The 25,053-nt window shown below is 43.9% G+C and overlaps 1 protein-coding gene across 1 annotated transcript in view; it reads left to right on the forward strand.

Moving 5' to 3' along the window:
* The window catches only part of wwtr1 (WW domain containing transcription regulator 1), a 167,248-nt gene extending 147,307 nt beyond the window's left edge, over positions 1-19,941 (forward strand). Inside the window, exons 3-6 of the mRNA XM_063045370.1 lie at positions 3,574-3,770; positions 13,730-13,875; positions 14,077-14,174; positions 16,277-19,941. Coding sequence (XP_062901440.1) covers positions 3,574-3,770; positions 13,730-13,875; positions 14,077-14,174; positions 16,277-16,482 — 647 coding nt within the window. The 3' untranslated portion in view covers positions 16,483-19,941. The remainder of the gene's footprint in view (positions 1-3,573; positions 3,771-13,729; positions 13,876-14,076; positions 14,175-16,276) is intronic.
* The last annotated feature ends 5,112 nt before the right edge of the window (positions 19,942-25,053 follow it).

Here is a 25,053-nt window from a genome sequence, read left to right on the forward strand (position 1 = left end):
GTTGCAGCAGAGTGTACTATCTAAAAGATGCACTGCAACAACATACCGAAGTTCCTAAGGCAGCATCTTCCAGACCCACGACCACTACATCTGGACGGACGAGAACACCAGATACCTGGGAACACCACCACTTGGAAATCGCCCTCCAAGTCAACTCACCAACCCAACTTGGAAACATATCGCTGTTCCTTCATTGTTGCTGGGTCAAAATTATGGAATTCCCTCCCTACAGTGGGTGTACCTACACCTCAGGGAGTGCAGCGGTTCAGGATGGCAACTCATCACCACCTTCTCAAGGGCAACTAGGGATAGGCAATAAATGCTGGTTTAGCTGGCAACACCCACATCCCGTAAATGAATGAATAAAAAAAGACTTGATTGCATGATAGGTTGATAGAATGAGGAATGGGTGGGATTGATACAGGATTAGTGCAAGTGAGTGACACCCTTGTTTGTGACATTTACCAGGAGCATTGTATACGGAAGGCCCGAAGCATTGTTGAGGATCCCTACCACCCATCCCACAATCTCTTTGACCTACTTCCATCAGGAAGGAGGTCCAGGAGCATCAGGACCAGGAGTGCCAGTCTGGCTGTGAGTCCAGTGAGTCAGAATCAAAGGTTCATTTAATATCAAAGTACGTAGCTCTGAGATTCATCTTCTCCAGAGAGTCACGGAACAAAGAAAACCATGGAAGTCTTTCAAAGAAAAACATCAACCCCCCTCCCAAAAAAAACACAAATCTTGCAAACCCCAAACCCCAACACCCTCCCTCGCACATAAAAAACCTAACAGATCGCTCCACACGGAAAATCACAAAATCAGAATCGGAATCCGTTTTAATATCACTGACGTATGCCATGAAATTTGTTAACTTTGTGGCCGCTGTACAATGCAGTATATGATAATATAGAGAAAACTGAATTAGAATAAACACGTATATAATATGTTCCTTAAGGTTGTTATAGCTGGGGTGGTAATGGGGATAAGCTCCCACTGCCTATTAAATGCTCCCATTGGTGTGCGCCTCAAATAGCTTCTGACAACCAAGTCCAACTTCTGGCCTTCACATGGCTTAGCTACTAAGCCCGGTGGAACCGTATCTACTGACAGGAGAAGGGGCAATGGCGGGTTACTGGCACCTTAAAACCACTTTGGGCAGTTGGGGCTCAACTAGGAGAAGGAAAACTCTGATCTCAATCTTTTGCTGCCTTACAGCTTACCCACTCATGAGGAAGGCTTCAGGAGTAAACCCTGAGGGATAAATCTGGGGCTGGAGTCCCTAAGGCAGTCCTACGTTGAGTTCAATGTTGACTGGCAACTCCTGCGACTCTGCTAGTAGCAAACTGTATTGGTCTTTGCTGTTCCATTGGGCTTATCAGATGTGTGGAGAAGGGGAGCTTGCATCAGCTCGCTCTCCATAACGTACTGCCCAGGCCTGTGTATCTAGACAGCTAGGATGCTATACCCGTGGTCAGCTCTGACCGACGGAGGCCTCGGACAGATGCGTTATATATAAAATACTTAAATTAGATCAGTAGTGCGAAACCAGAAATAGGACAGTAGTGAGGTAGTGTTCATGGGTTCAATGTCCATTCAGAAATTGGATGGCAGAGGGGAAGAAGCTGTTCCTGAATCATTGAGTGTGTGCCTTCAGGCTCCTGTACCTTCTTCCTGATGGTAACAATGAGAAGAGGGCGTGTCCTGGGTAATGGCCTTATCCTTTTTGAGGCATTGCTCCTTGAAGATGACCTGGACTGTACAGAGGCTAGTGCTCATGACAGAGCTGTCTAATTTTACAACTCTCCGCTGCTTGCTTCGATTTTGCAGTGCCCTCCCCACCCCGCAGAAAAATGAATACCTTGCCACCACTAAGATCTCATTATAAGGACAGCAAGCTGTTTACTGTTTATTTGTACCATACACTGCACGAAGTTGTAATTATATTTTATTAAACTATTTGTGGAAATACTTTGTTTTATATGCTTTGTGTGATGTGGTTACATAGTGGTCCGGAGGAATGTTGTTTCGTCTAGTTGGGTATATGTACAATCAGATGACAATAAACTTGAACTTGGACTTGTTTGGTGCTTACCATGGACTTGGTGGTCAAAAGGGTGTGTTCTCATGCTCTGTTTCTCTACAGTTCCATTATCAGACCAGATGAATGAGAATAAACATCAGGTCTCTGTGAATAAACACATAGGGAATTCACAGGAAACTCCTTTGCCTAGAAGATGTGGAGTTACACCTAACACATGCAGATGCTCTTTAGAGAACTTGATAGACATGCGCAGAGAAGGGAATTAGGCAGCCCAGATGGCAGGAGGGAGGAAGCGCACACAAGCACTGCCTGGATCTGATGGGCTGAATGGTCTGTAGTGTACTGTGTACATTGAATTTGTTTCTATGAAGTGCTCCTGGGAAATGTGAAAATGTGTCAGGCAAATTAAACTGCTATTTTTCTCAGGGTGATCTGAGCTCAGACAACATATCAGAGGATCTGTCCTGGGACCAACCCATAAGTGTCAAAGCAGCACCACTACTTTCTTAGAAATTTGTGTAAGTTTGGCACGTTATTAAAAACTTCTATATATGCATAGTGGAGAGTATCTTAACTGGTTGCATCACTGCCTGGTATGGAAACGCCAATGCCCAGCAACCGAAAATGCAATAGAAAATGGCAGATACAGCCCAGTCCATCACAGGCAAAACCCTCCCCACCAAAAATCACATTTGCAAGGGATGCTGCCACAAAAAACAGTGTCCATCATCAAGAGCCCCCACCATCCAGGCCATGCTGTTGTCTTGCTACCACCATTGGGCGGGAGATACAGGAGCACCACCAGGTTCAGGGACAGTTATTACCCTACAACTTCTGAATTCACTCTCCGCAACTCTGAATTGATTCTGTGACATACAGACTCACGTTCGAGGACTCTTTACAACTCGGGACTTCAGTATTTTTTAAAACTTAGATAATTTGTTCGTCACTTTGTTTATGTATAGTTTTTCATAAATTCTGTTGTTTTTTTTTCTTTTTCCTGTAATTGCCAGTAAGAATATGAATGTAAACACGAGGAATTCTGCAGATGCTGGAAATTCAAGCAACACACATCAAAGCTGCTGGTGAACGCAGCAGGCCAGGCAGCATCTCTAGGAAGAGGTACAGTCGACGTTTCGGGCCGAGACCCTTCGTCAGGACTAACAGGACTAACGTTAGTTCTGACAAAGGGTCTCGGCCCAAAACGTCGACTGTACCTCTTCCTAGAGATGCTGCCTGGCCTGCTGCGTTCACCAGCAACTTTGAGGTGTATTGCAAGAATATGAATGTCAAGGTAGTATATGGTAACATAAGTACTGTGATAATGAATTTATTCTGAACTTGGAACTTTGAATAGATTAATTCTGAGAATTTGCTTGGAGCAGAGTGTGGAGCATTGAGGAGAAGGGGTCCATATTCTGTCATTCCCATGGCATGGTCCAAGGTTATGAGCATTTGGGAACTGAAAATAATATTTTTACTGCAGCTGATTATTACCGTCGGATTTAACCACTTCCCTCTCTCCCCAGTGATGAGCCAACAGCAGATGACTCCAAACACCACTGTGACTCCTACCGGTATGCCCTCCCAGAACCCTCGGATGGCCATGATGAGCCTCTCCAGCGCCATGACGGTGCAGCAGAAACACCAGCAGAAGATGCGGCTCCAGCAGATCCAGATGGAGAAGGAGAGGATCAAACACCTGCAGCAAGAGCTCATGAGACAGGTAGCTATTCCTGCTGCTGGTCGGGCCACTCCAGTGACAGCCACTTATTCTGGGGATGCTGATGAGCTGTGCTGCCTTCAGAGAGATCGGGGTGTGCAGGGATATTGGTATCGGTTTATTATCGTCAAGTGAGGAGGACCATCCTTAGCCGGAGGGGGATGAAGCTGTGGAATTCATTGCCATAGCTGGCTGTCAAGGCCAAGCCACAGGGTATATTTCAAGTGGATATTGATAGTTTCTTGATTAGTAAAGGTGTCAAAGGTTACAGGAAGAAGGCAAGGGAATGGGGTTGAGGAATAATAACCACAAACAAGGGAAAATCTGCAGATGCAGGAAATCTGAGCAACACAGTCAAAATGGGGAAAAAGTACAAGAGTTGGAGAGGAGCAGGGATCACATTGGGGGAGCAGAAAGAGAGAGTGTTTCACTGAACTCCCATCGAAGGGGAGATTTAAACTTTTTCAAGTAGGCATTCCTGGAAGTCCTGCTGAAGGGTTTCGGCCCGAAACGTCAACTGTACTTTTTTTCCATAGTTGCTGCCTGGCCTGCTGAGATCCTCTAGCATTTAGTGTGTGTTGAAGGATAATAAATGGTGTAATTCGGCTCCTATGTCTTATGCAGGATAGACAGAAGAGAATCATTGGACACTGTTCACTTGGATTTTGAGAAGGCCTTCGACAAGGTGCCGCACATGAGGCTGCTAACCAAGATAATAGCCCATGGTATTACAGGAAAAAAATACTAGCATGAATAGAAGATTAGTGGACTGGCTGGAGGGAAAGAGTAGGAACAAAGGGGGCCTGTTTTGGTTGTCTGCTGGTGACTAGTGGTGTTCTGCAGGGGTCTGTATTCGGACCTCTTCACATATTTCAATTATTTGGTTGATGGAATTGATGGCTTTGTGGCCGTGTGCAGACAGTACAGAGATAGGTGGAGGGGCAGGTAGTGTTGAGGAAGCAGGGAGTCTGTGGAAGAACTTAGACAGATTGGGAGAATGGGCAAAGAAGTGGCAGATGGAATCTAATGTAGGGAAGTGTATGGTCAAATGCTTTGGTAGAGGGAATGAAAGTGTAGACTATTTTCTAAATGGGACGAAAATTCAAAAATTAGAGGTGAAAGGGGATTTGGGAGTCCTTGTGCAGGGATGTGGAGAGGATGTTTCCTGTAGTGAGGGTTAATAAATCAACCATGATGGAATGGCAAAGCAGACTCGATGGGCTGAATGGCCTAATTCTGCTCCTATGCCTTATGGTCTTAACACTGTAGGTATAAAGGTGGCCCCTCAAATTCCCGTAATGTCTCTCCCCCATCATCTCAAACCTATGTCCTCTGGTCCTAGGTTCCTCAATGCTGAGAAAAGACTGTGTGCATTCACCTATCTATGCTCCTCATGATTTTAAATACCTTGATAAGATCACCCTCTGTACTCCTATCCTCTAATAAATAAAGTCCTGGACTGCTCAATCTCTCTCTGTACGTCCTGGCATCATCTTTGTAAACCTCATCTGCATTCTTTCCAGCTTATTGCCCCCTTTGTTTTGTCTTTTTCTCTCTTGTTCCCTCCATTTCCCCACTGTACATAGAAACATAGAAAATAGGTACAGGAGTAGGCCATTCGGCCCTTTGAACCTGCACCGCCATTCAGTACAATCATGGCTGATCATCCAACTCAGAACCCTATAGCTGCCTTCCCTCCATACCCCCTGATCCCTTTAGCCACAAAGGCCTTATCTCACTCCCTCTTAAATATAGCCAATGAACTGACCTCAACTGTTTCCTGTGGCAGAGAATTCCACAGATTCACCACTCTCTGTGTGAAGTAGTTTTTCCTCATCTCGGTCCTAAAAGGCTTCCCCTTTATCCTCAAACTGTGACCCCTCGTTCTGGACTTCCCCAACATCGGGAACAATCTTCCTGCATCTAGCCTATCCAATCCCTTTAGAATTTTATACGTTTCAATCAGATCCTCCCCTCAATCTTCTGAATTCCAGAGAATATAAGCCTAGTTGATCCAGTCTTTCATCATATGAAAGTCCTGCCATCCCAGGAATCAATCTGGTGAACCCTCTTTGTACTCCCTCTATGGCAAGAATGTCTTTCCTCAGATTAGGGGACCAAAACTGCACACAATACTCTAGTACTCAATACTCACAGTACACTCGACGTCCCCTCCCTTTTTCCCGTTTTCTTCTCTCACCACAACATAGGGGAGAATTACAAGTTTACAGTACTGTGCAAAACCCTTAGGTACATAGATATATAGTTAGGGAGCCCAAGACTTTAGCATAGTACTGTAATAATTGCATGTATTGCACTCTACTGTTGGCACCAAAAAAAAACAGATTTCATGACATGTGAGTGATGATAAATCTGATTCAGATACGAATCTCTGTTGTGGACTGAGAATGGGAAGGGGGCAGGGAGAGTTGAATCATAGTTGAAAAAAGGGGAAGGGAGAGGGGAGGGAGTGGAAAGCACCAGAGAGATGTTCTGTAATGATCAATAAACTGATTGTCTGGAATTAAATGACCTTGCCCGGTGTCTCAGGACTGGGTGTGTCTGCACCCGTCTCACCCACCACTCCTGGCACTCATTCTCTGCTACCTGTCCCATACCCCTCCCACGGTGCTCCACCCTCACCATTCCTAAAATACTTGGCTCCCACCAGATTTACAAACTTGCTCTCTGTCCAATGTTGTCAAATACGGCACTGTGCGAATGTCTTAGGCACTCTAGTTATATATATGAGCCTAAGACGTTTGCACAGTACTGTACACAGCCAAATTTGTCTTTGGAATGCAGAAGGAAATAAAATTCCTCGGAAAAAAGACACACCACAAAATCACAAGGAGAACATGCTGTGCACACTGGCAGCACCTGATGTCAGGATTGAACCTGTGTTGGTGGAGATATTTATTTATTTACATTTTTCTTATTGACATACAGCACAGAATAGGCCCTTCCAGCCCTTTGAGCTGCACCGCCCAGCAATCCTCCAACTTAATCCTAGCCAAATCACGGGACAACTTACAATGACCAATTAACCTATCAACCATCTATTATATCTTTGGACTGTGGGAGGAAACTGGAGCACGGAGGAAATCAACACAGTCACGGGGAAAATGTACAAACTCCTTACAGGCAGTGGCAGGAATTAAACCCGGGTCACTGGTACTGTAAAGCAGTATGCTACCACGCCCTGGTACGCAGTCCTCGATGTGCTCGATGCTTGCCAGCTACGTGACAACAATGACAGTGGAGGTTCTTCTCTCCTTATCCCTGTCACTTCTCACTCAACAGGGAACCAGAGGAAGAACGACAGAGACAATCAGAGTAAACAGAACACACACTTGCTGTGATCGATCACGGCCATATTATCTCCAAGACAAATCCTGTCAGGAGTATGACTGTTTTTTCAGGAGGAGTTTACCTCGGCCTCCGTCACAGGAGTGGAGTAACAGGGGGAGTGTAGATTCACTGGGGTTTTAAGCAGAGTAACACACACAAAATGCTCGAGGAACTCCGCAGGTCAGTCAGCGACTACAAAAAGGAATAAAGAGTCGAGGTTTTAGGCTGAGACCCTTCATCGGGGCTGGAAAGGAAGGGGAAGAAGCCAGAATATGAAGGTGAGTGGAGGGGACAGAGTACAAGCTAGAAGGTGATAGGTGAATCCCATTAAGGGGGAAAAGGCGGGTGGGTGGAGGAGGGGAGGGTGAAGTGAACAGCTGGGAGGCGATAGATGGAAAAGATAACGGGCTGAATTAGAAGGAATCTGATAGGCAAGGAGAGTGAACTATGGGGAAAAAGGAGAGGAGGAGGGGCATCAGAGGGAGATGATAGGCAGGTGAGGAGAAGAGAAGAGGTAAAAGGAGGGCCAGAATGGGGAATGCAAAAAGAGAGAAGGAAGAGGGATGAGAAATTACCAGGGGCTAGAGAAATTGATGTTCGTGTCATCAGGTTGGAGGCTACCAAAATAGAACATGAGGTGCTGCTCCTCCAACCTTAGAGTGGCCTCATCACCTCCCTCTGAGGCCACTCTCTCAGCTTTGGGCAGAGGTACTGAATGTGTCATTCTCTGATAATTTGACAGGGGAAATTATTTGGCAGAAATGATCAGTGATTCTTTGCATATACATTACACTCCCCTCTCCCTTTGCCAACCTCACACTGTTGTCCAGCTCCCTTTGTATTCATAACTTGTCTAGAGCTTCTGTGGGAGAGATCAATTATTTTGTGCTTTGTATTTGCAATTAACTTAGATCACTTTGTAGAGATCCGTTTTTACTTTGACACTAAAGAGTTTTTTTCTGTTGATCAGTGTCAAAAAAAGCCAAATTAAGTCCACTGTGACTCAGTGTTGCAAAACAATGAAATATGAAAACTTCCAAGGGTGGTGAATGCTGTTTATAGGAACCATATATCTCAGTTAAGATATTGGCCATTTTGAGCTGTGGTGTAGGTTGTGAAGCTTTGAACTTCTCTACTCTGAGGACTGTGAACACTCAGGCAGAGCAGCTTCGACTTGGAATCGCCATGAATCACTTGGCTATTTTGCCGTGAATTTGCATCTGTGTCTACGTATACAACATGGGCTGAATAGATTCAGCATCAATTGATGTATACAAGGCCAGCGTCAGGAACGACACAAAGGCAAGATGAAGTCTATAGTACGGAGTCTGGACGATCTGCAGATGAACCCATTGTGAAGTTCTCAAGGGGGCACAGTATATTGTAGATTGCCATATTTTAGGCACTGATGGAGTTGTAATGCCAGGGATGAGGGAAAGCAGGCTTGAGGTACAAGACCAGCCACCTTCTTCTGTAATATCAAATGCTAGGGAGCTTGTATTTAAAGTGAGAGGGGGAATGTTTAACAGAGATGTGCTGGACAATTTTTTGACATAGAAAACAGGCTGCCGGGGTAGTGGTGGAAACAGATACGACAGCGGCTTTTCGGATCCGGGCTTTTGGATAGGCAACTGAATGTGTAGGTAATGGAGGGATGTGGATCATATATGCAGACAGAAGAGGTTTAGTTCAATTTGGTACCATGTCCTGCACAGACACTGTGGGCCGTAGGGCCTCTTCCTGAGTTGCACTGTTCTATGTTCTAGTGCTTTTATATGCTTATGAAGTAAAGGAGCAGGTTCAAGAAGCCGGGCAGCGTATTTCATGTGTAATGTATAAACTGCTTTCCAAGCAAGAAATTTGTAAACTTCTTCATTCAGAGGGCGGTGAGAGCACGCAGTGCAATTGATGCATGCGAGCTAAATTTCAATGATTAAGAGAGGTTTGGATGGGTACTTGGATGTGGAGGGCTATGGTGCTGGTGCAGGTCAATGGGAGTAGGCAGCGTAAATGGTTCGGCACATGTTAGATGGGCTGAAGGGCCTGTTTCTAGAGTCTACTGTCCTATGACTCTACGACCCGTAATGGTCAATATTTCAGCCAGTCCAAATACTTAAAATCGGTGATGTGCCGATTGCAATGGAAAGGGTTTCAATTTTGCCTGCCAGTGGAACATGGAGCACCTCAGCCACCAGCTTCTGTTGTATTGTGTTTTTAAGAGAGGAAAGCAACTTGTGTAGTGTGAGTGCTGACTGTGTGATCCCTGTTTCAAAACAGTGCACAAAGCAAAGATCCACCCACATCATAATCCCATTTCTGAACAGTTCAGATTACAGGACTGATCACACCTCCCACAGACATATCCATTTCATTCTTAGCCGGTTCTGATCACGAGAAAAAGGACTTACATTTACGTAGCCCTTGTCACATTCATTTCAAGACCTCCCAGGGTGCCTGAAAGACAATGAAGTGCATCTGAAGTGGAGTCATGTGGTACTGTGGTGGCCATTTGGTGCTTAGCAACTTCTCACTGAAAGAAGCAAGTTTTGATGTGCAGGTAATATACCAGGTTTCAGTGATTGGAAGTACAAGGAAGTGCTCACCTCTTCGGCAAATTAGGGCCAAGTAATGTTTCGTACCAACTGAGAGGGCAAACAGGGCTTCGCTTCAATTTCATAGAACATAGAGCATTAAACATTATAGCACCATACTGGACTTTTGACCCATGATGTTGTGATGACCTTTCAACCAACCCTAAGATTAATCTAACCCTTTCCTCCTATATAGTCTTTCCATTTTTATGTCATCAATGTGCCTATCTAAAAGTTATTTAAATACCCCTGATGTATCTGCCTCCCCCCACAGCAGCGTGTTCTATGTGCTTACCCTTATATTAACCATTTCCTGGGAAAAGTCTCTGGCTATCCACTTCATCTCTACCTCTTATCTCATACACCTTTGTCAAGTCTCCTCACATCTTCTACTCCAAAGAGAAAATCCCTAGCTCACTCAACCTCTCTTTATAAGACATGCTCTCCAATCCAGGCAATATCCTGGTAGGTCTCCTTTGCATCCTCTCTAAAGCTTCCACCTCCTTCCTATAATGAGGCACCCATAACTGAACACAATATTCCAAGTGTGGTCTAACCAGAGTTTTATAGAGCTACAACATTACCTGGTGCCCATGATGCAGCTGGCTGAGCTTACAACTTTCTGCAGCCTTTTCTGATTCTGTGTGGTAGCCTGTCCATACCAAACAGCGATGCAACCAGTTAGAATGTATTCCACATCTGTAGAAGTTTGTGAGTGTCTTTGGTGACAAACTAATTCTCCTCAAACTCCTAATGAAATATAGCCGCTGTCGTGCCTTCTTTGTAATTGCATCAATATGTTGGGCCCAGGATAGATCCTCAGAGATGTTGACACCCAGGGACTTGAAACTGTTTACCCTTTCCACTGCTGATTCATAGAAACATAGAAACATAGAAAATAGGTGCAGGAGTAGGCCATTCGGCCCTTCGAGCCTGCACCGCCATTTATTATGATCATGGCTGATCATCCAACTCAGAACCCCGCCCCAGCCTTCCCTCAATAAGGACTGATTTGTGTTCCCTCAGCTTCTCCTTCCTGAAGTCCACATTCAACTCCTTGGTCTTACTGACGTTTATAGATTTATAGACGATGTTTGAGCTGTGCTAAGCCACACAGTCGTGATTGTAGACTAAGAGCAGTGGGCTAAGAATGCATCTCGGTGTATGCCAGTGTTGATTGTCAGGGAGGAGGGGATGTTATTTCTGATCCACACTGACTGTGCTCTCACGATGAAGAAGTCAAGGATCCAGTTGCAGAGGAGGTACAGAGACCCAGGTACTGGAGGTTGTTGACTAGTACTGAGGGTATGATGGTGTTGAACACTGAGCTACAGTCTATAAACAGCAGCCTGACAGAAATCCCATTTTCTTCAGTAAGCTCTTCTGGCTTGGAGAAAGATAAAAGGGTCATTAATGTAGAGACTAATTTTACGGCACATTATTGTTGGACGTGACTAGCATATGATCCAAAACAAACTGAAAACTTTGCCAATGGATCATAAGGGCCAGTTGTGTCCACTAGGCCTGTTCCTTCGGTGAGGTAATTAATGTCCTTACTCAAAACAGTCGTGGGTATCTCATAGCTGTGAGTCAGCAATAGCGATTGAATGGAAGGCATGTTTGAGAAGTTGTCCGACGCGGAATAGTGTAGAAAGTGAAGACAGTGACAGAGGCGCACTGCTAATTGTCACACGGCTGGAATTTCTAACTGGAGATACTGAATTGTTTGTTAAGGCCAGCTGGTTTACTTGCTTGTATCAGAATCAGGTTTATTATTACTGATGTACATTGTGAAACGTGTTGTTTTGTAGCAGTAGTACAGTACAAGACTTAAAAATTACTACCAGTTAGAAAAAATGTGCTAAAGAGGAATATTGAGGTAATACTCATGGGGTAATGGACCGTTCAGAAATCTGATGATGCAGGGGAGGAAGCTGTTCCTAAAATGTTGTGGGTGGCTCCTGCACTTCCTCCCTGTTGGTAATAATGAGAAGAGGGCATGTCCCAGATAGTGAGGGTCCTTAGTGATGGATGCTGCCTTCTTGAGTCATGGCCTTTTGAAGATGACCTTGATTGTGGGGAGGCTTGCGTCCATGATGGAACTGGATGAGTTTATAACCCTCCACAGATTTTTCCGATCCTGTGCATTGACGCCTCTACGCCAGATGGTGATGCAACGCGGAACATCTGCAGAAGTTTGCGAGAGTCTTTGGTGACACACAAGATCTCCCTAAACCCCTGATGAAGTATAGATGCTGGGATGCCTCCTTGCTAGATGTGAGTGAATTGTTGAGGTACTGTGGGAAGAACTCTGAGTTGATTCTGCCTCAGGAGCACTGGTACAAAGTGTGGGCGAGTGAGGGTGGCACCACGACTCAGCAGGTAATGCCGCAGCCTCCTGGCTCAGGGAGGTGGGTTCAAACCGGACCTTGGCTCCTGCCCACGTGGACTTTGTACATATTCCCTGTGGCAGTGCGGGTTCCCAACAACAACAGGTAATCCGATTTTCTCCCAAAGACACATTGTGTGGTTCCGAATCAGAATCAGGTTTAATATCACCGGCATATGTCATGAAATTTGTTCTCTGTGGCAGCAGTGCAATGCAATACATAATAGTAGAAAAAACGTGACTTGCAGTAAGTATATATGTATAAAATAGTTAAATTAAATATTTAGTGCAAAAGTACAAATAGACAAGTATTGAGGTAGTGTTCATGCGTCCAATGTCCATTCAGAAATCTGATGACGGAGGGGAAGAACTTGTTCCTGAATCATTGAGTGTGTGTCTTCAGGCTTCTGTACCTCCTTCCTGATGGTAGCAATGAAAACAAGGCACGTCCTCTGTAATTAACTAGCCTCTGTAATTATTAGGAAATTGTTAGAATTGGAGTTGGTTTATTATTGGCACATGTTCCAAGATGTACGTATTGAGAAGCTTGTCTTTTCAGAATGAGGTAGATTGTGAGGGAAGAGTCCCTTGTATTGTATTAGGGAGCCATGTCATAGGGAACGCTTTACTTTTCCTACCCACTTGGCTTCACCTATCACCTTCCAGCTATCCTCCTTCCCTTCCCCCCAACCTTTTTATTCTGTCATCTTCCCCCTTCCTTTCCAGTCCTAAAGAAGGGTCTTGGCCCGAAACGTCAACTGTTTATTCATTTCCGCAGGTGCTGCCTGACCTACTGAGTTCCTCCAGCATTTTGTGTGTGTCCGTTATTCTTTGCAGTTTCCTGTGGTCATGTGCAAAGCAGTTACCATTGCTAGGGTACAGGGGAACAACAGGGGAAGGGCAATGGGAGCAGGTCCCCTGAGAACCAGAATGCACCCGATGAGTGAATTGACCACCTTCTGAGTCTTTACAAGCTCTAACTCAACATGCTGTTGTTAATGTCAGGCAGGGAGTGGTGGATATTATATACCACATTGAACAAAGAGCACAGGATCAAACCATTCAGCCCAACTGAGCTTTTCTGCTGCATCCAGGCCTGTACCTGCTGGAGTTTAGAAGAATAAGGTGGACCTGATTGAAACCTATCAAATATTGAAAGGCCTAGATAGCGTGGATGTGCAGAGGATGTTTCCATCAGTGGCTGAGTCTAAGACCAGAGGGCACAGTCTCACAATAGACGGGCATCCCTTGAGAACAGAGATGAGGAGGAATGTCTTTAGCTTGAGGGTGGAGGATCTGTAGAATTCATTGCCACAAATGGCTGTGAAGGCCAAGTCATTGAGGATATTTAAAGTGGAGATTGATAAACTCTTCATTAGGGTGTCAAAGGTTACGGGGGCAGCACAAGAGCAAGGTTACAACATTCTTAGTGGCTGTGTGTGTGTACACGCGCATGTGTTTGTGTGCGTGTGTGTGCGCGCACGCGTGCGCAGGTGCTTTTCTGTTTGTGCCTTTTGAGATTTCAGTCCTTATCTGAGTCAGACATTCTCAAGATTTAGGAGCTAATTGTTTCTAGTTAATTTTGTCTCTTCAGGGTTGACACTTGGTTACAGCTTCTATGTTTCTTTCAGGAGAAGGCCTTGTATAATCAGATTCCCAGTCAGATTCCCATTGAATCAGAAAACATCCCTACAGCCCAGAATGCTGTCTCTACACCAGCTATGACACAGGAGATGCACGCCATCACAAACAATGGCTCTGACCCCTTCCTCAGCAGGCAAGTTGTATTTCAATTTGCAAGAGACGGACTCTAATGACCTTTGCTATTGGTTTCAGAAAATGTTATACATTCACGTGCATATAGTTAAAGGACAATAAACTGGACTTGTTAATAAGTAACTTCCATTTCTCCTCCTCTCCACCATCCCTTTTCTTTTCCATCGCCGGTATTGCAACTCGCTCTGGTCTTCATACACAGTGGACCATACCATTCACGCCAGGCAAGTGCAGACAGTGGTTTAGGATTGGGAAGAACACCTGAAGACTTCCTGGGTCATGTGGAGGAGATGGATACAGGTGAGTTCAGATTCATGGGACAAGTCTTCTTGAAAATTTCATTTGGGCGAATGTACTTATCCTTAATTATGGAACTAGTTTATGGAAGATTTGTTTTTGGTACAAGTAACACATTTTCAAATTGCACTATTTATAAATGAAAGCAAAAAAGTCAATTAAAATGCACATTTAACTCCAAATGAAATCTAACAATTTTTAGATATCTCCATTTGAAATGCATGTACTCTGCTTGGTTACTGTGTTAGGTTGTTGTGCTCTGGATCAGGAATTTTCATTCCAATGAGAACAAATAAGCTGGTCTATTGGACCTCTCTACAATGTTAGTGAGCAAAAATGGTTTGGAGTTTATACATTGTGTTGAAATGTATTACAATTCCATTTAATGCGACTGAAAGGGAAATGGTTTGGTGCATCGGAATTCCATACGGTGTGAGTAAAGACGAGCAGTGTAGTCCATTGGAATTCTATCCAGTCCTGAATTTTGGGAAACAAAATTGTTCAGTGATGTATCATTTTGATCTGTCTTTTCATGTCCTCTGTGTGGCACAGCCCCAGATTCCTTCCAGATTTCCGAAAATAAATGGAAAAATAGTTTGGCTCTTTGGAGTTCAATGTAGTTGTTGGGTTTCCGTACAATTCAATTGGCCAGCAATGAAAGTACAATCCACCAGCTGTTGGGGATCTGAAACAAAAAGTACTGAGGCTGCATCCAGTAAGAGAGGGATGAAAGGTTGTAAAACGCAAGCAGACGTACAAAAGAGACTGACCATCAAGGCCTTTGTTTACTTATTCAGTTATGGGATTGCTGCCAAGGCCAATGTTTACTGCCCATCCCTACGTGGCCTTGAGAAGGTAGCGCTGAGATGCCTGCTTCAAGTTTAAGTTTGTCATTCGGCCATGCACTTGAATACAGCCAGATGAAACACTGTTCCTCCAGTGCCAAGGTGCCCACACAGGCCCAACAGTCACACACAGAGCAAGGCACGTATAGCACATAAAATTACGATAGCAGAAAGCATGCAGTTACTATAAATATATAGCCCAAGTCCTTGAGTGTCATGGCCTGTAGACTGATGGTGCATGGGATGTTGTCCACGTTTCCTCAAGAACAAGTAGAAACCATTGCAGAGGTTATGTGAAAGATTACTTCAACCAAGAAAAATGCTGACATTTCAGATGTATTCCAGTCCCTGAAGCATTCAGAATTTTTTTTCTCTTTTCATACATAAGTTGATTTTTTTTTGTTTTTGTTTTTTTTTCTTGCATGCTCTGACCTTATTGTAGGTGCAAAGGGATTGGGTAAATTGGAATCCTACTCTGGACGTGGACGGTAAATAGATAGGGCTAGATTCTCGAAACAGCAGACATGCTGAGAAGGTTGAACTGGTCAGGCAGCATCTGCTGGGAGAGAAGCAGGGATCATTGACCTGTTACTGTGTGTGTGTGTGTGTGTGTGTGTGTGTGTCTGATCTGATGAATGTCTCTGGTGTTTTCTGTTTTAATTCAGACTCCCTGCATCGACAAATTTTTGGTCTTCATTGGACCTGATTCCTTCTACACAGTGGAAATGATCAAACATCAGCACAAAATGCTGGAGGAACTCAGCAGGTCAGGCATCACCTACGGAGGGTAGTAAACAGATAAAGTCTTGGGCCGAGACCCTTCAGGACGGTTGCTGTTTTACTCCCCTCCGTAAATGCTGCCTGACCTGCTGAATTCTGCCAGCACTTTGTATGTGTTGCTCAAGAGTTTCAGCTTCTGTTGCGTTTATGATCAAACATTAGTTCGTGGAAGATTTAGTTAGTTGAACTTACCAGTGATGCTCCAGTATTTTGGGAGATATCAGAGATCTTCTGATGTATAGAACTCAGATACAAACTGGGCAGTCCACTCCCAGCCGAGTCTGATATGAAATGAATTGCTTGTATTATGAAATAAATAAAATTGTTTAAGAGTGCTCCATGGTCAACGTTACAGAATAAATAAAAAAGGTCAGTAATGCTTTTTTTAAGCAAGAGTCTAAGGTTTGTTGGCTTTGGGCTTGTGCGAGGCATGTGCCTGTCAGCAGAGCTCCATGTAAACCTGATATGCTCTACTCACAGGAGAAATGGGGCAGACTGCCATGACCACAAATCAGCCCAGCCGCTTCCCCGACTTCCTGGACTCTCTGCCTGCAAGTAACGTGGATCTTGGGACCTTGGAAGGTGAGGACCTGATGCCAAGCCTGCAGGAGCCCTTTGGGTCGGATATCTTGCCTGACGTGGAGTCCAGCCTCAATCCGAAGGAGACTTTCCTCACTTGGTTGTAATCACTGCGGGAAGCAAGAGGAAAGAAGGAAGAGAAGTAAAATGGGAAGTGAGATGGAGTTACCCTTTCTGCTTGGATCAGAGGCAAAGTGTCTCAAGTAGTGCTTTTTGTTTGCCTGAAAACTTTTATGTTCGTTCCTTCACCCCAAAGTGGTATATGCTTGTCATTTAATTAAAGGCGGCTAGCAGTATTTTATATGAACTATATCCTAGAACTATCTCAATATCTTTGAGCTTCCAAGTAATCATGGGATTAACCTCTAGTAGAAGATCAAAGATTCCACTGCTTGTCCTGTCTTGCATGGCCAAATGGATGATTCTTTTTTTCCTTATTATAACATTATTATATTATTAGTAACTAAAGGAGGAAAAAAAATTGAACCTAAGAGATTAACCGTTTGTTTTGCAACTGGAGAAGTCTTTTTGGTTCAAGACTGAAAGAAAGGTCGGGTGGGAGAAGGGGAAGGTGGGGTGAGGGGGGGGGGGAAGGAGCATTCATACACAAATTGTTTTGGTGACCTTTTTATCAGGAGGTCGAAGTGATACCAAACACTTCTCATCTATTTAATACGAACAGAGCTTTAAAATTGTTTGTATTGTTCAATATATAAAATAATGTACAAAAAGGTGGGCAAATTTGGAGTCCAGGTTTGGTCGTCATGACGATAGTAGCCATTTGCACATGAGGCACCTCTGCAAATTTGGCTGTTCATGTGGCAGCTATATGTTACTCTGTCATCTGCTGTTACTTATTTCTCATGACCTAGACACCACTGTTAATAGGTTTCTCACAATCACACATCCTGCCTTTGCCTATTATATTTAGTGGGGGTGTTAAAAAGCATTTACTGTAAAGCAGCCTTTAACACCTCTGTAAAAAGAGTGGACAGGGCAACATGATGTAAGCATGCTGTATCCCTTAATTTCACCATTACCCTTTTGGCATCTCAATTTTCAAAGCTTTGATATTACAATGTAGCTAAATGTAATGGTATACCCTTATAGTTTGTTGTCATAATGCTATATGCTGTAAAAAGACTTTTGCAAAAAAAAAAGCTACCACATTTTTATCAAGTGACAACTTAAATCATTTTTTAAGAAAACTTTTTTTTAATTATTATTGTAAGGAAACTTGGATTTTGGATTTTTATCACATTGAATACTCGAATTGTTATACTATTTTTAAAAAAAGTTGGAATTTTCATCGGCTCTTAAGTAAGAACCTGGAACGATAGAGAGGGAAAAACCGCAATAGATTGGGAAAATTCATGGAGGAACAGGATGGATGACACAGTTTGGAAGTGGTAAGGTAATTGGATTTGCACCTTTGTTGTGATGCATCATGGGTCAGAGTCTATCTTTGTTGTGATGCATCATGGGTCAGAGTCTATCTTTGTTGTGATGCATTGTGAGTCAAAGTCCTTATGAAGATACCCTCGATACAAAATAAAGCATGGTACACTGTTCTAAATAGTCCGTTCCAATCCGACTTGACCAAGATAGCCTTCTTAAGGGAATTGGACAAAAAAATCAGTGGGGGTGGAGGGGAGGGTGGGAGAAAGCGGTTGATATAAAATGAATTAGCAGTGAATGGTAATCATTCATTTTAACTACAAGCAGGGAGGTTGGGCCTGCTGAGTGTAACTTGTACCCTTCACTGAAGGCAGGGCCTAATGTATGGAGCTTTACTGAAAGCTCCGCGTCCCATATTGTAGCTGCTCTTTCTTTGTTTATGCAATTGTCCAACACCCAGACTTAGTAGAAGTACAAAGTTTGGGCACTGGATTTGCAAGATCTACTTACCCACCTTGTATCCCTCCCCCCCCCCCCACCTCCCTTGAGAAGCAGCTACAGGAAGGTCGCTAAATGAAAAAGAGAGGAACAGAAAACAATGTAGAATTGGACAGAGAAAGTCGATGAGCTTGTTTTATGCATTGTGCCCAGTTAACTGTGTGCTTTGTTCTTGGGACCTCTGTAAGTGAAATATGCCTGGAACAGGCAATGCAATGGAAGTCAGGCTTTGATTAAAGTTGTTTGAAGGCAAGATGAGGCCTTGGAGTCAATATCCCATCACCCCAACCTTGGCTCGACACTCCCATTCCCTTGCCTTTATTGCATGTGTTTCTGGAGGTGTGTGGGGTTTTGGGTGGGTGGGGTTGTGAGTGTTAGGGCAGACCTTGTGTTAGTGAGGATTTGCAATCGAGGGAAGTAATCACTTCATGTTTACTCTGGCCAGTGTTGGGAAAGAAACTGAGGAGTGTGGGGTGTCGGGGGGAGACTTCAAACCTGGGTCTTTTCCTGGACTCTGTTCCTCGCACCAAGAGGTGAAAGGACAGAAAATGCTGAGCGGCCAGAAGCAAATGGGATTAAGGAAACTGTCCTCACCTCTCTAATATAATCTGAATTTTTTTGACTTCTTTCGTACATGGGAGGCTCTTTCCTTACAGAATTGGCACTGTGTCTGATATTTTTTAAAGAAGTTTGGAATCTTAATGTGAGTTGAGTGAATTGCACTTTTAGACTTCATAGTTAACTAGTCTCAATTATTATTGTAAATTTGTGTTAATCAACTTACCTTTTAGTATCTCTTACTGAACTCCGCTGATGCTTCTGCATTGTATACTTGGATATGGGCAGTGAGGAGGATCTTTGAATCAAACATTCGGAGTTTAAGCTGCCAAGGCAGTGCTATCACCTGAGGCAGATCACCCCTTCAAAAGTGGGTGTGAGCTCCTTTGTGGTGGACTTTGGCCGATGGATCTCGAACTGATCCAGAAGAAGTCTGTACAGTCACTATTGCTGGTCATCCCCTCTTCTTCTGGCGGGGGGGGGGGTGCGATATTTATCTCAGCTGTTAGGATAGGGGCAAAAATCATTGGGTGCAGAAATTGGTCTTTGGGATGTACAAGTGTTGGCTGCCGATTGTATTCACCTCCATGCTTCCGGTTTCAATGGAACAGCAACCGGTAGCCAATACTCACATCTAGCTCCAGCCACGAAAGAAAAATTTCTCCGCTTGGCAGTGTTGAGAAACTGCACTGAAGGTACAACACAGGATTTGTAAAATGGAAATGCAGTGGGGAACAGATGAGAAAGTCGGGATAACACCAATATTTTAATTACAGTCTTTGATAATCTAGAAAAGGAGCACAAGTGCAAATTGGACAGTCTGCTTGCATCTGTCCGAGCTTCTGAGAACTGCTTCAGTAATCGAGATTATCAGTTTAAGATATATTACTTCTGTTGCACTGCAAGCATTTTTGTCACTCGATTTATTCATATGGTATGGAAGTGTATCATGTTTGTGACCTTATTTTTTGAACTTGGGTTATTTTATACTGAGATGTGTGAACATTGCTGTAGCATGGTAAACGTATGTGTTGTATGTAAACACAGTTCAGTTCTGGTTTAAATCCTTGCAGTCCTGTACTACAAGCTTTAAAAAAAATAAATATAATTGGATTTTATCTTCTCAGTGTTTGTTTTCATTTCACCATACGTATGCATGAAGACTTTGTTCTTCAAATCTTACCATGGGATTTACCTCGGCCTATCAGCTCAATACCCACTCAAAGCTCATGTTCAAAGTAAATTTATTACCATCGTACATACATGTCAACATATACAAACCTGAGATTCATTTTCGTGCAGGCATCCTCAGTAAATTCAATAACCATAATTGAATTCCTGCCGTCGTTTGTAAGGACTTTCTACATTCACCCCGTGACCGCGAGGGTTTCCTCCGGACGCTCCTGTTTCCTCCCACAGTCCAAATATGTACTGGTTGGTAGGGTACTTGGTCATTGTAAGTTGTCCCGTGATTAAACTGGGGGTTGCTGGGTGGGGCAGCTCGAAGGGCTGGAAGGCCCCTACGCCGCGCTGTATCTCAATAAAAGAGTCAATGAAAGACCATACCAACAAGGTGGACACCCAGTGTGCAGAAGACAACAAACCGTGCAACTACAAAAAGAAAAAAAAGTAATAATAACAAATAAATGAGCAAAAAACATCAAGAACATGAGATAAAGAGCCCTTGAAAGCAGGTCCAACAGTGCAGTAATGAGGCAAGTGAAGTTCTCCCCTGTGGTTCAAGAGCCTGATGGTTGAGGGACAACAACTGCTCTTGAACCTGCTAGGGTGAGTCCTGAGGCTCCTGTACCACCTTCTTGTTGGCAGCAGCAAGAAGAGGGCCTGACTTTGGTGGTAGGAGTCCCTGATGATGGATGGTGCTTTCCTGTGACAATGTTCCATGTAGATGTGCTCAATGGTGGGGAGCGCTTTACCCCTGATGGACTGGGCAGAAACCACTACTTTTTGCCGGATTTTCCATTCAAGGGCATTGGTGCTTCCAGAGCAGTTTGTGATGCAGCCAGTCAATATACTCTCCACCACACATCTATGGAAGTTGTTTTTTTAAACGCAAACAACAGGAATTCTGCAGATGCTGGGAATTCAAGCAACATACATCAAAGTTGCTGGTGAACGCAGCAGGCCAAGCAGCATCTATAGGAAGAGGCGCAGTCGACGTTTCAGGCCGAGACCCTTCGTCAGGACTAACTGAAGGAAGTTAGTCTTCAGTTAGTCTTCCTTCAGTTAGTCCTGACGAAGGGTCTCGGCCTGAAACGTCGACTGCGCCTCTTCCTATAGGTGCTGCTTGGCCTGCTGCGTTCACCAGCAACTTTGATGTATGTTGCTTTTATGGAAGTTGTTAAAGTTTTAGATGTCTTGCCGAATCCTCGCAATCTTATAAGGAAGGAGAGGTACTGCTGTGCTTTCTTTGTAATTGCCCTTACATGCTGGGCCCAGAACAGATTCTCTGTAATGATAAAACTGAAGAATTTAAAATTGCTGACTCTCTCCACACCTGATCTCCCTATGAGGACTGGCTCCTGGACCTCTGGTTTCCTCCTCCTGAAGTCAATAATCAGCTCCTTGGTCTTGCTGACAATGAGTAAGAGGTTGAAATGGCACCACTCAGCCAGATTGTCAGCCTCCCTTCTATATGATTTGTCAGCACCTTCGACTCAGCCTATGTTAGTGATGTTGTCAACTGTGCTTAGCCTCACAGTCACAAGTGTAAAGCATACTCTACAAGAGAAGGCACTCAGTTTAAAACAGCTCCAGAGATGTGGTGCTTAGAGCTGCTCTGTATTTCAGGTGTGTGCCCTTGTTTCAAGCCTCCAGGTATGCACTCAATAGCCTCTTTTATTAACTACTTCCTGAACTTAATTAAGTGGCCGCTGAGTGTATGTTCATGGTCTTCTGCTGCTGTAGCCCATCCACTTCGAGGTTCAACGTGTTGTGCATTCAGAGATGCTCTCCTACACACCACTGTTGTAACATGTAGTTATCTGAGTTACTGTCACCTTCCTGTCGGTTTGAACCAGTCTGGCCATTCTCCTCTGACCTCTCTCATTGACAAGGCATTTTCTCCCACAGAACTGCTACTCACTGGATGTTGTTTTGGGGTTCTTCGCACCATTATCGGCAAATTCTAGAGACTTGTGCATGAAAATGCAAGGAGATTAGCAGTTTATGACGACCTCGTCAGCAGCAACAATCACACCACATTCAAAGTCACTTAGATTACATTTCTTCCCCATTCTGATGTTTGACAACAACTGAACCTCTTGACCATGTCTGCATAGTTAATGCATTGAGTTGTTACCACATAATTAGATAGTTGCAATAACAACTAGGTGTACAGATGTCCCTAATACAGCGATCACTGAGTGTAAATGTTAATTCTAAACATAAATACAGTACAAGAGGGAGGAAACCCTTCAGCTCTTCAATCTCTTCACTATTCAAAGCTCACCTGCATTCTGCAGCAAATCAGGCTTATTATCATTGACATATGTTGAAAAATATGTTGTTTTGCATGAAAAAATATTACTATAGATTACAATAAGAAAGAAAGAATGAAAAGAAGGAAGACAGAGGAAGAGTAAAGAGAGGACAGAAAGAAAGGGAAAGAGATAGATACATAGATAGATAAATAACCTGTCCTCATAATAAGTGCTCTCTAATCCAGGCATCATCCTGGTAAATCTCCTCTGCACCCTGTCTGAAGCTTCCACATCCTTCCCATAATGAGGCAACCAGAAATGGACACAATATTCCAAGCTGCAACGTACTTCGTGGCTCGTGAACTCAGTCTCCCGACTATATTGTAGACGAAATTGGCATCTATACACATGTTGTAGACAGTTAACGTTTGAGCACCAATTCCTAATGGGACATCTTCTCACCCACAAAACGACTCAATTTTCCATTAGCCAATCTTCTATCCACACTAATCCACACAGTATTACCTCCTCCACCATGAGCTTTTTTTTTGTAACAATTTTATTAAAACTCTTACGTAGAGTATTTCCACTAGTTCCCTTTCACCCACGGTATGCAGTCGTATTTTTGTCATCTGATTATCCTTCCAAGATTATATGCAGTGCCCAATGTAATCTACTCTCACTGTATTGGGGACAGCTTGTGAATGTGTTTTGTGATTTTGAATACCTGATTTTTTTATTGCACCCAGTTTGGAAAGTGGGTGTAAATTGCTCTCAAAGGTTTAGAAGGAAACAAGTTGGAGTTGGGACGGTTATACCACACACATATCCTCAAACTGCTCCATTGTTCAAAAAGGTCGTGATTGATTTGACTTCTTTTTTTCACTGGGTAACTTCTTTATCTCTGAATGTTTGGATTTCTCGGCTTCAGTAGATAAAGACCCTGTCTCCACCACCCCTTGGAATAGAAAATTCCATATATTCATGACCCTCTGATGCAATAAGTTTTTTACACTGTCTGATGATTTGAATCCATTGTTCCTTGTTGTAACTTTATCTATGAAGGGAAACACTGTCGGAAACACTTTCAAAATCCCTCAGAGCTTTTATATCCTTAATGTGAGACAGGACACTATTGTGCCCATAGTATCCATGCCGTCTTCCAGCAAAGCAATCCCATCCGATCCATTCCCCCTCATCTTATTCCCCTGTAGAGCTGTAACTTATTCTCTCTCGCTCCACTCTGATTTTTCCACCATTTATCCACACCGAGAGACAACGTACTGTGTCCAGTTGACCTGCCAGCACGTCACTAGGATATGGAAGGATACCAGAGCACCCAAAGGTCACCCAAGCAGTCACAGTGAGGAAAGTTTTCTGATGACTCTGCCATAGTTGGATGCATCAGCAAGGGAGATGAGGCTGAGTACAGGGCTACGGTAGGAAACTTTGTCACATGGTGTGAGCAGAATTATCTGCAGCTTAATGTGAAAAAGACTAAGGAGCTGGTGGTAGACCTGAGGAGAGCTAAGGTACCGGCGACCCCTGTTTCCATCCAGGGGGTCAGTGTGCACATGGTGGAGGATTACAAATACCTGGGGATACGAATTGACAATAAACTGGACTGGTCAAAGAACACTGAGGCTGTCTACAAGAAGGGTCAGAGCCGTCTCTATTTCCTGAGGAGACTGAGGTCTTTTAACATCTGCCGGACGATGCTGAGGATGTTCTACGAGTCTGTGGTGGCCAGTGCGATCATGTTTGCTGTTGTGTGCTGGGGCAGCAGGCTGAGGGTAACAGACACCAACAGAATCAACAAACTCATCCATAAGGCCAGTGATGTTGTGGGGATGGAACTGGACTCTCTGACGGTGGTGTCTGAAAAGAGGATGCTGTCTAAGTTGCATGCCATCTTGGTCAATGTCTCCCATCCACTACATAATGTACTGGTTGGGCACAGGAGTACATTCAGCCAGAGACTCATTCCACCGAGATGCAACACAGAGCGTCATAGGAAGTCATTCCTGCCTATGGCCATCAAACTTTACAACTCCTCCCTTGGAGGGTCAGACACCCTGAGCAAATAGGCTGGTCCTGGACTTATTTCCTGGCATAATTTACATATTACTACTTAACTATTTATGGCTTTATTACTATTTATTATTTATGGTGCAACTGTAACGAAAACCAGTTTCCCCCGGGATCTATAAAGTATGACTATGACTATGACTAAATGCAAACCGTGCACAGGCAGTACTCAGGGTCAGCATTGAATCTGGGTCCCTGAAAGTGAGGCAGCAGCACTACCTACTGCACCATTGTACTGTCCTGTGTATCAATATCACACTCTTACAAATTCCAAATGAGAATGGGTCCAATCTGATCAAACATTCCTCATTCCACAACTCCTTCCCTCTGGGGACTGACTTAATCAAACTTCTGAATTATGCATAGAAGGTCTGTGAATAAGGAGAGCAAAACTCTGTGCCTAACTCCAGGCATGGTCTCACCAGCTCCCCATACAGAGCCATATAACACTACAACACAATACAGGCCCTTCAGCCCCTCTATTCCATGCTGCCTGACTCACCTACCTGCACCCAGACTGTATCCCTCCAAACCCCTCTCATCACTGTACCTATACAAACTTCTTTTAAATGTTGCCATTGAAACCACGTCCACCACTTCCATTGGCAGCATGTTCCACTCTTGTACAGCCCTCTGGGTGAAGGAGCTCCCCCTCAGATTCCTCTGAAATATTTCATCTTACTCCCTAAACCCATG

The sequence above is a fragment of the Mobula hypostoma genome, chromosome 4 (assembly GCF_963921235.1).
Source record: "Mobula hypostoma chromosome 4, sMobHyp1.1, whole genome shotgun sequence".
NCBI lineage: Eukaryota > Metazoa > Chordata > Chondrichthyes > Myliobatiformes > Myliobatidae > Mobula > Mobula hypostoma.